At 38.5% G+C, this 14,756-nt stretch overlaps 1 protein-coding gene across 1 annotated transcript; it reads left to right on the top strand.

Moving 5' to 3' along the window:
* The first annotated feature begins 396 nt into the window (after positions 1 to 396).
* LOC118812878 (izumo sperm-egg fusion protein 1) lies at positions 397 to 13,988 on the top strand. The gene is made up of 10 exons (XM_036577989.1): positions 397 to 551; positions 5,506 to 5,672; positions 7,087 to 7,161; positions 8,780 to 8,863; positions 8,980 to 9,000; positions 9,131 to 9,220; positions 9,373 to 9,491; positions 11,329 to 11,482; positions 12,636 to 12,801; positions 13,824 to 13,988. Exons 2-10 carry the CDS (start codon positions 5,510 to 5,512, stop codon positions 13,888 to 13,890), a joined length of 939 nt encoding a protein of 312 aa, XP_036433882.1. The 5' UTR covers positions 397 to 551; positions 5,506 to 5,509; the 3' UTR covers positions 13,891 to 13,988.
* Positions 13,989 to 14,756: the final 768 nt, after the last annotated feature.

The raw sequence follows: 14,756 nt of genomic DNA on the forward strand, positions 1-14,756 counted from the left end.
TGAAGTATTTACTGAAGGATTACTGAAGCACATTACAGGCTTCAGATTGAAGAATTTCCCTCTGGGACTAATGAAGTGATCTATCTATCTAAATGTTAGGTTTTAAACTAGAGTTGCTATCAATGGTGTTTTACTCAGTGTCGGAAAGTCAATGTACACCACCGTTAGCTTGGCACCAACTTAACACTGCATATCCAGTAGAATGCTAGCAGAAATTAGCATTACTGTAGTGTAGTGCTGTTACAGAGTGAAGGTTTCTAGTGTTTGACATTAAAACCAGTGAAGGAACAAATTACAATGACAGCACTCTACTATCTCGCCTCTCCCTCTCCAGGCCTTCACTCCGCAGTGACTTCACGCTCAATGTGATGTCAGAGGGGGTTCAGGGGAGGGGCTGATGGGTACTTGGTTTGCTGTGATGTAACATTTAAAGTGAGAGCGCTGCTGAAGAAAAGCACATTGTAGCAATAATTCTAGGCTGGACAACCAGTTTGGAGCATCTGAATATTCAGGACTGAAGCCCTGAAGACGCCGCCCTAACAGCACCAGTGGTGAGAAATAAAATGTTGGCAATCCCAGCGGATAAATCTTTGAACTCTCCAAGCTGGGACTGACTTCTTCGGCACTGACAATATAACATGTTATTAACACTACTTATAATGCATTATGTTACCAATTCATAATGTATAATAAACGTGGCTATAAAGTGTAATTCAGTGTAATTTATTTTATAACCATATTTATAATGCCTTTTGAATGCATTATAACATGTTCTGTATGTGTTTATAGATGCTTGAAAATGTGACATTCATAGAAAGTGTTACCATTTGTTCCAGTTGTTTGCAGAATAATAGCTAAACGTTGCTTCACCATGTTTAGTTTGGACACTGGGCTCCAAATATACACTCACTAACCCCTTTTTTGGTACACCTACCTTGTATCTACATGCAATGCCCACTTTATCCATAGTTCTACAATTAAAGACTGTAGTCCATCTGTTTCTCTGCACACGTTGTTTTCCCCCTTTTACTGGTCTTTCGTTATCAGGACCACCACAGAGCAGGTATTATTTGGGTGGTGGGTCATTCTCAGCACTGCAGTGACTCTGACGTGGTGACTGTCCACTCCACTAGACACTTCTACTTTGTTGGTCCACCTTGTAGATATTAAGTCAGAGACAGTAGCTCGTCTGCTGCTGCACAGTTTGTGATGGCCATCCTCTACTCCTTCATCAGTGGTCACAGGACACTGTTGGCTTGACAATTTAGGTTGGTGGACTATTCTCAGTCCAGTAGTGAGGCGTATAAACAATTCCATCAGCCTTATCAAGCCAGTGGACTAATGGATGCTTCCTATCTGGAAGGTTTTATCCTGACAATGGAAATTACGTATTTAATATTAAGCAAATTCAACGCAACACTTTCTTCTCTGTGTGACTGTCACTGTGTTTCTACTTGAACAAGTGGTCATTTGGACCACACCTGGGGTTGGGTCATTCCTAACAACCGCGTCGTATCCCATCACACCTCCGGGCAGAGTGGCATATATAGTCCCATCCACCCAGTCTAACAGCCTGAGTCAGGAGTCTCACAGTGACTCTCCAAATGAGTAGGTTTATGGTTTCAGTTTTACGATGCAAGGTGTGGCCCTTCGCTGATAAGGAGTCTGTTTGTGTTCATCTCTGTGGAGAGGGTGGGGTCCAGTAATTGCACCGAATATGGTGTGACACTTCTCAGATAATGAGCTGCAATCCTCTCTCCTATCTCTGGGTTAAATACATATTTAAAAATATATAATAAGAATATTATTTTATATATGGATAACATACGTGACTCATATGCATCATGTTATATAATATAAGGGTTTTTTATGCATTTTCTTTGTTTCTTTCATATTCTTCATAATAAAATGAGAATTAGTTTGAAAGCACATTGTAAGCTAAGCAATAAAATCACTAAAATGCGAAATAAATGAAAATATTGTTCTTTGACAATAAATAGTTTCAAATTTAAAAGCAAACAGATAACATAGTAAGAATTACAACAGAACTGGGATGTGTTCACCCACCTATCAGACATATATATCGCTGTTGTGGGAAGAAAGCCTCATACCTCCAAAATGATGACTTTACAGTAGAAAGAAAAGACACACTTTACTTTTAATGTAAGTCAATGAAACCAAACTTTTTTTAAAGTAATTTTGGGCTGTTTCTTTTGGTCCATTCATCATCAAATTTACATACAATGTAAAGGGCAACAGGCACTTTCAAACTATGTCAAAATCTGAAAAACGACAAAAATGGAGATACAAGGTTTTGTTCCGACAGCAGCGATATGTATGATCCATATATCAGGCATATATGTCCAATATTTTATACTTACATATATGTAGACAACACATATGTATATATTTTGAAATATATGCCTGACCCTTTATGATATACGTGCCTATATGGCTGTAAATCAGATTTACATATGGTGCCACAAGGCTAACGTAGCTAAAAGTTAATGGAGTTTTTACTAGCAATTAGCACCATGCAAACTGGTGCATGTCTGAATCATCACACTCGCCTAAACTTAGTTGAGCTGTTAAATCTCTCAAATAGATTCACTTATGAACATCAGAAACCACATAAATGAGCTTGTGGCTGTGACAGATAGCAGCGGTTGCTGCACAGTAATTGGAAGGCCTACAGAAGAACTTGGTGAAGTGCGTAATAATTTGACTGGCTGGAATACAGTGACGGCACCTTTGAACTAATCAAATTTTACTTAAAATGTCCACTTAATAAACTTGAATGGACAGGCCTGATATCAATCTGTGTAGGAGGAATACATAAATCCCATCTGAAAAAATTAACAGCCAACCAGAGGCCCTGAATGAGTCATGTATTGCTTCACTGCAGCCACCACAGGCAGCATGACTGTTTAAAGTGTTCAGTAAAAAACACTGAATACACCCCTAATGTAACTGGTTACTTTAATTAGCCTTAATCCAATATGAGTAAATCATGAAAGAGCAGATATATTATGTCATAGCATTACAGCATGTAGCTAAATGTACACACTGCACATAAAAATATAATATTCTAAAAAACAACTTTGGCTGCAAACACATGTATTCAATGATACTATTATGCTAGTCTTGTGCAGCTTCTTTAAATAATTAGTAGGATGCTGTAAACAAAAATAAATTCATTCATTAGAAATTAGAGTAGGTGTTTCTGAAATGACTGGGAAAGCTGTGAAACATCAAGAATAAGGTTCTAATAAAGTTAATATACAGAATTAGATTACATTATTAATTATTAATAAATATGTAAATAATTGGATGGATTACTACAGTATATTATTTAGCCTTTATTAACTTTCTGGGGTTCTGAAAAGTTTGAATAAAACATAATATAATAAATATACACTCTACAAGTTACAATTGTCTATAAATTATACTACATATATATATATATATATATATATATATATATATATATATATATATATATATATATATATATATATATAAAATATATATATATATATATAAAATGGAATGTAAACCGAATATAATGCGTCAAGAGGTAGAAAGGGGTGAAATGAAGCAGAGCTCTCTCTGCGGTATGTGCAGACCGTGGGCCTACAGTGGGCTAACAGCATGGTTAACCGCTGAGTGGGCTTTCACTGCGCTGAAGTCATACCAGCTAAACGCTGCTGAAATCCCCTCATATTCATTCGTACCCCAGCCCACTGCGCCATGACCTTTACCACAGACACAGTGGCTCTAAAATCTTCTCTCTGCACCACACCTAGCTGGGTCTGCTGGTTTCAAACGCTGCTTCACAGCAGGGAGAGTAACATTACAGCAGACGTGGGCAAACCGCTGAGGTCATCTCCTAAATCAGCTGAAGTCCTGTGAAGTCAGAGGAACAAATGCAGCACATTACTGTGTCAGAGACAGAAACACAATGAAGAGTATTTTGGGCTCAACTGCACAGTCATTGTTCATTACATTCAGCTCGCGCATACATCACAGCAGACTGGCCAGCACTTACTCATCACCTGGTTAAGAGACTGGCAGCAGTTAGAGTAAATGTTGTTACGAACAGTGAAACATTATTATTAATGTTTCTTACAAAAATGATTGCTGAATGATGCTGGTTTTCTATCTATCTATCTATCTATCTATCTATCTATCTATCTATCTATCTATCTACCTATCTATCTGTCTGTCTGTCATATGTCTGACTGTATGTCTGTATGTCTGTCCGTCTATCCTGGCTATCTATCTATCTATCTATCTATCTATCTATCTATGCATCTGTCTACTGGTCTGTTTGTCTGTCTGCCTTATATCTGTCTGTCTGTCTGTCTGTCTGTTTGTCTATCTATCTATCTATCTACCTATCTATCTATCTACTTGTCAATGCATCTGTCTGTCTGTCTATTTGTCTATCTATCTATCTATCTATCAATCTATCTATCTATCTATCTATCTATCTATCTATCTACTGGTCTGTTTGTCTGTCTGCCTTATATCTGTCTGTCTGTCTGTTTGCCTATCTATCTATCTATCTATCTATCTATCTATCTATCTATCTATCTATCTATTTGTCAAAGCATCTGTCTTTCTGTCTGTCTGTCTGTCTGTCTGTCTGTCTGTCTATCTATCTATCTATCTATCTATCTATGCATCTGTCTACTGGTCTGTTTGTCTGTCTGCCTTATATCTGTCTGTCTGTCTGTCTGTCTGTTTGTCTATCTATCTATCTATCTACCTATCTATCTATCTACTTGTCAATGCATCTGTCTGTCTGTCTATTTGTCTATCTATCTATCTATCTATCAATCTATCTATCTATCTATCTATCTATCTACTGGTCTGTTTGTCTGTCTGCCTTATATCTGTCTGTCTGTCTGTTTGCCTATCTATCTATCTATCTATCTATCTATCTATCTATCTATCTATCTATCTATCTATTTGTCAAAGCATCTGTCTTTCTGTCTGTCTGTCTGTCTGTCTGTCTGTCTATCTATCTATCTATCTATCTATCTATCTATCTATCTGTCAATGAATCTGTCTGTCTGTCCGTTTATCTATCTATCTATCTATCTATCTATCTATCTATCTATCTGTCTGTCTATCTTTTTATCTGTCTGTCTGTCTGTCTATCTGTCTGTTTAATGAACTGAATGATTGAAAACCTTATGATCTATTGTAACATCCCAAATGTTCTCTTTGTCCCTGTCTGTCTGTACACCAGTACATTTATCTATCTATCTGTCTGTCTGTTTGTCTGTCTGTCTATATATGTATTCGATGAACAGATAGACAGACAGAATGACTGAAAACTTTATAATCATTTAATATCAAATGCACTGTGACATCACAAACGTTCTCTTTGTTCTAGTGGTATGACACAGGCATGTTCCGCGAGGGCTGCGCTGTTTTCTAGATGGCTCTCGCTCCGCTCTCTCTTATTCCTCTCTTACTGGTATGTGTGGTCACCAGCGTGATGTCCTGTCTGCAGTGCGACCGCACAATCCGCTACATGCATGAAGATTTCCTGGCCAGCGCTAAAGGAGTCACAGTCCAAGATCAGATGGATTTAAAGGGCATCATTGAGCATGCCTACACCGCCTACCAGGACACCAGCACGGAGCTGCGTGGGGTGATCGGTGTGCTGATGTCCTACGTGAATTATGTCTTTTGTAGCCTATCTGCAGTATCTAGAATAACCTTTTAGAACCGGAATAGCCTGATGCAGAATTTAACTAGAAAGACTTTAATATATCGTAAATAATTATAATACAGTTATGTATTCATCTATAATTCTTCTGAGATTCCTAGAAATTATTGTACATTCTTAAATGTTTCTTGGATTGGGCACACAGCTTGAGGAAAACTTTTACTGGTGTAGAACGTTGACATTACGTAAAAGTTCTGTAAAGTTCAAAAGGGTCTCTTTTAATGTTACACAGTCGTGTGCAATGGTTTGGGTGCCCCTCTGTCCAATTACATGTATTATTAAAGTAAAAATAAATATCCTGTACACATTTTACTGCACAATTACTGTTTATTTACTGGATTTAACATATTAGGAGAAAAATAAAACATGAAATGTGCCCTGTGCAAAAGTTATGGCACCTTCTATTTATTTGCTGAGTTTAACATAATATTGAACTCAGCAAATAAATAGAAACTGTGCACTAAATTTGTAGACATATGCCGATGCATGTGCATAGAAGTTTATCCCTGTAGAGGGATGTGTTCTTATTTTCACCTCCACAAAACTTCACTGTTAGAAATGAGAGCCTGCTCAGCTCAAAATGATACAGTAACTGATTCTTGAGTTGACTCAACTTGAGGATACCAGAGTTCACACAGCGCAAACTTCTCAGTTGAGTCAAAAGTTCTTAGTTTTTAGTTCTGTGTGTCAGTTTGGTAAATAAAATGAGCGTGTTTTTTAATACTCAACTTCTCCACTAGCCAGGACTCTTTCCATCACACAATCCTGCTAGACATTTTTCCTCTTGGGTACGAACTTATGGATGGCTATGGCATCACTAGGGCTCAAACTCGCAACCTCCTGTTGGGGTGACGGCTTAGTCCACTGCACCACTCAGGAGCACATGAAGCAACTGTGATTTTGTGTCTACAAATGTTTAATACACAATGTTTGTTGTTTTAACGTAAAGTAAAACAAAAAGTAAAAAAGTTGTTTTAAAGTACAGCATCATTTGAAGCACGGCAATACCATAACTGTCCATATCCAGAAGCCCAAGAGGAAAATATGCCAGATCTGACTGCTTTTAATTCAATTCAGTTCAAGTAATCAGATGCTGTTTATCCCAGTCCTGGTAGATGACAGTGGGATACTGATATGAAACACATTGTCATTTTTATAGAAATGAAATGTTCCTAGGATTTAATTTCAACCTTTTTTAAAAGAAAGCTTTATGTAAAGCATAGAACAGCATGTGTTTAGGATATTAACTGTGCGGTGACTTCACTATTCCATGTTAAAGAATGAAAAGTGACCGTGACCACCTTTTGGTTCCTCACTGAAAAGGGAAATGTTGGTTGTTGCAGACCCCACAACACTGTACCAGGCACGAACGGAGTACCAGAGTGAGTTCCGGAGGCACTGGCAGGAGCACAGGACGGGTGAGGAACACTGCGGCCTTCAGCTGATTACACTACTGTTCTAATCAGGCTAATCAGGTTACAGTGTGCTGCTTCACTGCAGCCGTTACTAAGAGTATGACTGTATAACATCATAATTTCAGATCAGACAGCCTTAATCAACCGAAGGGCTCAGTATGTGAGCAAAACCATAATGTATGAACTTGACAAAGAAAAAATAGTATCTCCAAAATGGCGACTTTACAGGAAAAGACAAAAACAATCTCTACTTTTAATGCAAGTTAATGTAAAGAGATTTTCTTCCAAGCAATTCTGAAGCATTTCTGTTGGTCCATTCATCATGAAGTTTTCACACAATGTAAATGACAGTTGTTGTGTTCAAATGAGACAAATTAAAATAAAAAATAGATTTTTTTTCACATTGACCATATTGTACTCCTCAAAAGTTTGCAATCACTGTTTCGTCTAATAAAACCAAATCTTGTTGCAGATACTTGTGTAAAATGATACTCATTCAGTGCAATTAAATGTGGAAACTTGTGTCCAGATGTGTCCAGCATAATCAACAGCAGTGGACACGGTGGCTAAAAAGCTAGGACTTCAGTTCAGGCCATACATTTCCAAAGAATGAGCTGATGTGTGCTAGCATGCCTAATGGATTTCTAATAATATGTTAGCGCTAAGCTAACAGCTGAGCACACTAACATTCAGAGTCAATCCAGATTAAACACAGACATGTAAGCTTAACGTTCATACTTTTTATTCAGTAGAAGCAGTAAATTAATATGTATCTTACCTTGTATGAAGCAGTTTGCTTGTTTCCATTGTCACTTTTTAATTAGGTTAAGCAGTTACTCCTGAAGACCCAGCCAATGGGAGAGCTCACTTGGCTGTATCAAACGTAGATACCACTAAGAAAAAAAATCCTGACTGGACAACTTTAAGCTGGACATTTCAAGATTTGAACCCCTTTGTCTCTAATTAAGACTTATGGAAAAAAGAGCAGTACTACAATTAATGCAGAATAAAAGGCATGATGATGAAATTAAAATGACTAAAAATCGACTAAAAATGATAATCTGATAGTTTTGTTGTCCAAACTTGAAATGTTAAATAAGGAACCTAAAATGTCTTACAGTGTCTTGTTTACAATATTTCAATGTACACTTTATACAGTCGTATGCAAACGTTTGGGCGCTCCTGGATAAGACATTCTTTTTTGACTTTCTAAGTGAATATAAGTGAATACAGCCTCCACAGAGAACCCACTCATGCATTTTTAATGCACAATTACTGCTTATTTGCTGAATTTTGGGGGAAAAAAATAAAATGTAAAATGTGGCCTGTGAAAAAATATATATTTTACATATTTTTATATACTGTAATTTTACATGTTTTCCAATAATTTAAACTCAGCAAATAAATATAATTTAACAGCCGGGGATGTGTTAATTTATTTTCATTTAGAAAATCCACAAAACAGGGACCAAACTTTTGCATTCCAATGTAAGCTATTTTTTAATAGAGCAACAAGTTATTAATATGACTGAAATCAGTGTTTCCACACTTTGAATGGCAGTGTTTGTGTTAAGGTTCATGTGTGGGGTCAGTCTGATAACCCTGTGAACTCTCTACACAGACCCCATCCAGTGGGATATGATAAAGATCGTGGAGAAAGGCAGAAGAATACTGAGGAAGCATTTAGAGCGTTTTGTCGCTGAAGGTCAGAAATGGAATTGGAAAAAAGCATGAAAAAAGCAAAAATATCTGTTTTTAATCAGCAGTACCTCTGTATGTGTTTACAAGTGTTGTTTATTATGCTTTTTTTCTTCTTTTCAGGCCTGTGTCCTAATAAATGTGGTAAGTTTCCTTTACTACTGTCACTTTCAGGAGCTTTCCTCCTCAATGGATGTCTATTAAAAGTATTCAGTGACTTCATTAATTACAGATTTACATTTTTAGTTGGTTAATCTCTGTGTGCGTGTGACAGGTTTGCTGTTTCAGAGTGTAATGAACTGCTCTACCTGTCAGTACGGGTTGTTCACATGTCTGTCAGCAACACCCACACGCCACTGTGGAGGTAATACACACACAAACACACACACACACACACACACACACACACACACACACACACACACACACACACACACACATTCACCCACATGAATTTAATTTAGGCCTCCAAGGCTACACTGAATATCAATCTCTCTCTCTCTCTCTCTCTGTCAGTGCACCGGTTGGAGGGGGAGGAAGGTGGGCAGGTGGTGTTGGATTGTTTTCTCTCCTGGCACAGTCTGATAGTCGGACAGGCTGAATATCACTACTTCTGGAAACAGGAAGCAAGAAATGTACATACACACAACTTATACATAAAGCTGTAGGCTACAGCTATAAAAGATGGTTCTTCAAGGGTTCTTTAGTAGAGACAATGGTTCTACAAAGAACCAAGAACACTCAAAGAATCATTTGCATGCTTAAAGGGTTGTTTGCATCATGAAATGGTTCTTCAGATTGATGGAGAATGTTTTGTATATGGTTCCATATAGAACCTTTTTGAAAAGGGTTTATATATATATATATATATATATATATATATATATATATATATATGTACATCACATTTATGTATTTTAGACATAGAAACCCTGCTGAAAAAAATCATAGGAACCATTAAAATTTCCAGGAACCATTAAAATTTCCAGTTGGTTTCTAATTATGGCCAATAGTCTCTAATGGCGCTCTGAGGTTTCTGGGGTGATATCACAGTGTAAAGGACTGTAAAGGTTTAACAGGTGTTCTAGGACAGATTCCAGACACATCTGATGGTTTCCTAATGGGGTCTAAAGGTGTCCTACCGGCAGCTAGGGGTCTATAATAGTAACCATTTAGCCAATTCCCATTTAAAAAGCAAAACCATCCATTTTCTAATGATCTGTTTTCAGCAGGGAAGATCATATGCACACATACATGTACAGTTTAAATATAAGCTCATCATTCCAAAAGTAAATTAATGTAAGAACAGATATATTTCAGAGCAGGTATGTCCAAAAGTATCTAGACAGTCCTTCTAATTAATGAACTCAGTTCAGAGCCACACCCTAATCACCCAACATCATTATCTGACCTCACCAATGCTCTTGTGGCTGAATGCAATCAAATCCTCACAGCAATATTCCAACGTCTAATGTAAAGCCTTCCCAGAATAGTAGAGCCTGTTACTGCAGCAAAGGAGGACAAACTCCCTGTTAATACTACTGATTTCAAGAACTCTGGATGAGCAGGTGTCTATAAACTGCTGGACATTTAGTCCCAATCCCATTTCACCCCTCACCCCTACCACTCAGCCCTCGGGCCCTCCGTTTTGCACGTTCATGTCTAGGGGTAGGGTGTCCCGATTTTTGTTGAGATAGAGGGTGAAGTTTTAGGGCTACACGGCCCTCCAAACGGAGGTTTTACAGAAACACACTCCAAACTAAGGGGCTCCATACCAAACAGAGTGTTATGAGAAAAAACAGAAAAACCAGCAAGATGGCAGCACAAGTGACCAGAGAAACCCACATTTGCGAGCATTTTCTCCGTTAAAAATTATAATAACCACTATATTATCTTAGTTTAATGTTGTTTCAATGTTTTGTGGTCTTTTTCTTCATAACAAGCATAAAAATCGCTAGTAATATGCTGATGTTTCGGTAGCGTTAGCTAGCTAACTTTCCCATTCCACCTTAAATGGTGCAGCAGTTACATTCTGGAGCCTCAGGCATCATAACTTAAGCATTATTTAAGGTGGAACGGGAAAATTCGAGCAAGAAGCTGAAGAACAGCTGACTTCAGCTTCATATCACTAAAAAATGAGGGGTGGGTGATAATATATAATTATCACATCCCCTTCTTTGAAGTCATATGATGTCCCAAATGTAACTAAGGCCCAGCAGTGAGGTTGCTGAACCCTCCTCTGCTGTCACTGCAGGCTGGCAGGGTCGCCTACAGAGCAGCGCTAGTAGCTGTTAAGTAATGCTCTTTGTTAATTGAGGGTTGTTCCATTTCATAGTGGAAGATTCCAGCCACTACCCGTCGTAACTCAGTTCCAAGGGGTTAGGGTGGCACTCAGAGGCAAGGGGCAGGGGTAAAAATAAGAAGTGGGATTGAGCCAGTATTTTCACCTGTATGTGTTTTATTCACTGTAAGTTTTCAGCTGAGGATGGGTTTGAGGTCATGGTGGTGACTGAGGACTCTAAAATCGTCCTGAACCAGCTGAGTGTGGGTGAGCAGGGAGTGTACCGCTGCCTCCTGGTGGACAAACACGGCACTGAGCTTTCTCGCATGTACTTCATACTGACTGGTGAGAAACACCTTTATTTATGCAGAAAAAAATGTCATTCCTTTTCTACTTGTTTAAAGTTTGGCAAAAAAAAAAAATCATTTACACAGTTCCCCTTACACCAAACGTAGATGAGACATTTGGTGGTCTTTAATTTGCCCCTTTAGTTTTGCACTAGAGCTAATAAGATAATAAAAACAGTGTACTTAGCATGGCTCTTATTGCAAACCTAAATCATCACATACCTGCCTCAAACTGGTAAATATCTGGTAAATAATCTCTAATAGACTTGCTTATGTGGTTTCTGACACTGTATGACACTCTATTATAAATGAACATTAGCATAGCTAAACCGTGATAGCAGTCATTCTGAAGCCTAAAGCATGAGCTTGTTAGCAACATTAGCCTCATAAGTCCATTGAAAACTAAAGAGGCAAACATATTTTGGCTAATTCACTGCATTTGCAGCAATGGGAACATCAATTTAAAGGGTGAATTCCACCACTTTTTTCCAAAGGTTTCTGAATACTTCAGTTCTTGACATGTGAACAGAGTCATTCAGATTTTTTTGGTGTGAAATGATTCACTGAAGAGAAACTTACTGACACAGGTTTCTTTACAGTGGTGGTGATGGGAACCAGGGTTCGCCATGTCTATAACACAAATATAGCCATTTTATTTACTATCCAAAAACACCAGTGAACCTATGCATGTCTGTGATGTTGATGATGGTAAAATGGTGATAAATCTGAAAAAGTAAGTTTTTTTTTGGGACTATTTTGCTTTACAACACCCTGCATGTACCTTCCACTGTGAATGGTTTAGAATAAATAGATTAAAACAGATTTTAGGCCAAAATTTTATCATGAAACAACCATAAAACAATGTGTCAAGCATTACACAGTGTATATCTAACCATTTCATTTAATAACTTACTGTAAGGGAGCTCTTCGGACGTCTGGTTCCTATCACCACCACTGAGAACATTCTGACTCGGCAAGTTTCTTCAGAATGGAGTATTTCATACCGAACCACTCTGAACGACTTTGTTTACATATTAGCCGCTTCATCATGTAGAAATTTTGAAAAATTGGTGGCGTTCCCTTTTAATTCTAGACATTTTAACTTCACATGTATTTTAATGTTTCTGCCTCTGTTTCTTTCTTTCTTGTAGTCATTCCATTACCCGCTTCAACCCCATGGCCGGTCCCAACGTTGCCTCCTATGCCCACCTTGGACTTCAGACCAGCCAGACTTCACAGAGACACACTGATCATCATACTGGCTCTTCTCACTGTGCTCAGCATCTCATCCAGCCTGGCCATCATTGTGGGCTTCAGGTAAGAAAGACAGGAGGACTGGAGTGGACAACAAGGCAAGGAATGATGTGGGGGGTGTTGGACTGCTTGATCAACATGTGTTTATCTGTGAGTGAGCAACTTGTCATTCTTTCATAAGATTTTTAAGATAAATGATTTTTGCATGTGTAGGGTATGAATACATGTGTATATGGTGAATTTCAAAACTGTTTTATTTTCATAGGAAAAGAATTTTAGCACCAATTAAAGAAAAAAGGAAGAATAAAAGAGGTGATAGATAGATGAATGTAAGGATGGTTGGGTCACTTGATGGATAGGTAGACAATTGGATGGATGAATTAATTAATTGATGGATGAGTGATGGGTGTATGTATGAATGGATGGTTGGTTGGGTGGTTAGATGGATGGATGGATGTATTAGAGGATGACTGGATTGATGGATGGATGGGTGTATCAGTGTGTCTGGATGGATGGATGGATGGATGGATGGGTGTTTCAGTATGTCTGGTTGGATGGATGGATGGATGGATGGATGGGTGGGTGTATTAGTTAGTGTTTGGATGGATGGGTGTATCAGTGTGTCTGGATGGATGGTTGAGTGTATAAGTGTGTGTCCGGATGGATGGATGGACAGGTGGATGAGTGGACGTATTAGGGGATGATTGGATGGATGGATGTTTTAGGGAATGACTGGATGGATAGATGGATGGATGGATGGATAGATGGATGGGTGTATCAGTGTGTGTCTGGATGGATGGATGGATGAATGAAACGAACCCTACTTACAGATAAAGTGGTGGAAGAATGTAAACTAATAAAAGCATATGATGAACGAGGGATCAGTCAGCAGTGATGAGGCAGCCACGCACTGAGGCCAGGTTTTGTAACCGCATACAGAGGCAGTTCTATTTTGGTGCAGCTCCTCAGTGCCTGAATGACTCAAATTTAATTCTCGCCTTTGTAACAGGGCTGTGACCTTCTAGGAAGTGACACTGTGACAGGCCTTCAGTTCATTGAGTCTGTTGTGTTGTTTCGTGTTCCAGCTGCAGTAAGACGGTGAAATGGCAGAAGAAAGAGCGAACAAGAAAGAAACAAAACGAGGAGATCTGATGAGACAGACTGAAAGAGTTGGCGTTTAACAACATATATGAACATGACGAAAGCAGAAACAAACAATAAAGCTTTTCCTTCATTCAGTGGATCTTAAATGGGAGTTTAATGTGATCGAAAGGTCAAAAAAGAGCAAAACAGGATGATGAGAGTCATGCGGCTGGGGGGGCGGGTTCACTGCTGTTTATGGCCTGTGTTATTTTGGGTTTTATCTGAGTGAATGATCTTTCTGTTGAAGCTGTCTTTCCGCCAGACTCAGGCCCAGTCACATGCAGCTCGACCGCAGGGTGAGATTATACACTCCAGATGCCAGACATGCAGTAACAACAAATTCAATTCATTCAGAACAGAGAAAAAAGAAAACAAAGAGAGGGACATGTTTGTGATGAATGAACAACATGCCCGGGCCCAGAGAACACGTGAAAGAGAGAAACTGAGAGACAAATCTCATGGGACGGGCAAATCTCGTGGATTACAACGTTTTTTTTCTAGAATTAATATTCCCCTGCCCACTGGTTAATCCTGGGGATTATCCATCGCTCTTTGAGGCCAGTGCAGGGGGGCGAAGAGATCAAACTCTAAATCGTTTGTTTTCCCATGAAAGTTCCCCTTTGAAAAAATCAGCGTATTTAACCGCCGGACTGTACGACTTCCTGTTTAAACATGTCCTATTTAGAGAGCCAGATTTAGAGCTGATTCACTCTGATTGTGGTCTGGAGTGCTGAGTTAGGTGGCTGTTTTGTCCAGTTAGCAGAATATTTCCATACTGAAACTCCAATAGATGTGATGTCACTGAAGAAAGACTAGAACACAATTTCTAACGGGATCCTATATCATTCTTTACACTTTCATAGTAAATAGTTCCT

Source organism: Colossoma macropomum, unplaced genomic scaffold (assembly GCF_904425465.1).
Source record: "Colossoma macropomum unplaced genomic scaffold, Colossoma_macropomum, whole genome shotgun sequence".
NCBI classification, from domain to species: domain Eukaryota; kingdom Metazoa; phylum Chordata; class Actinopteri; order Characiformes; family Serrasalmidae; genus Colossoma; species Colossoma macropomum.

What these genes read in the sequence shown, in the direction of transcription:
- LOC118812878 (XM_036577989.1), top strand. Translation starts at nt 5,510, where the DNA reads ATGTCCTGTCTGCAGTGCGACCGCACAATCCGCTACATGCATGAAGAT. An exon ending in CTGGCAGGAGCACAGGACGG is followed by an intron (nt 7,162 to 8,779) that starts GTGAGGAACACT and finishes CTCTCTACACAG; the next exon opens with ACCCCATCCAGTGGGATATG. An exon ending in CATGTACTTCATACTGACTG is followed by an intron (nt 11,483 to 12,635) that starts GTGAGAAACACC and finishes TCTTTCTTGTAG; the next exon opens with TCATTCCATTACCCGCTTCA.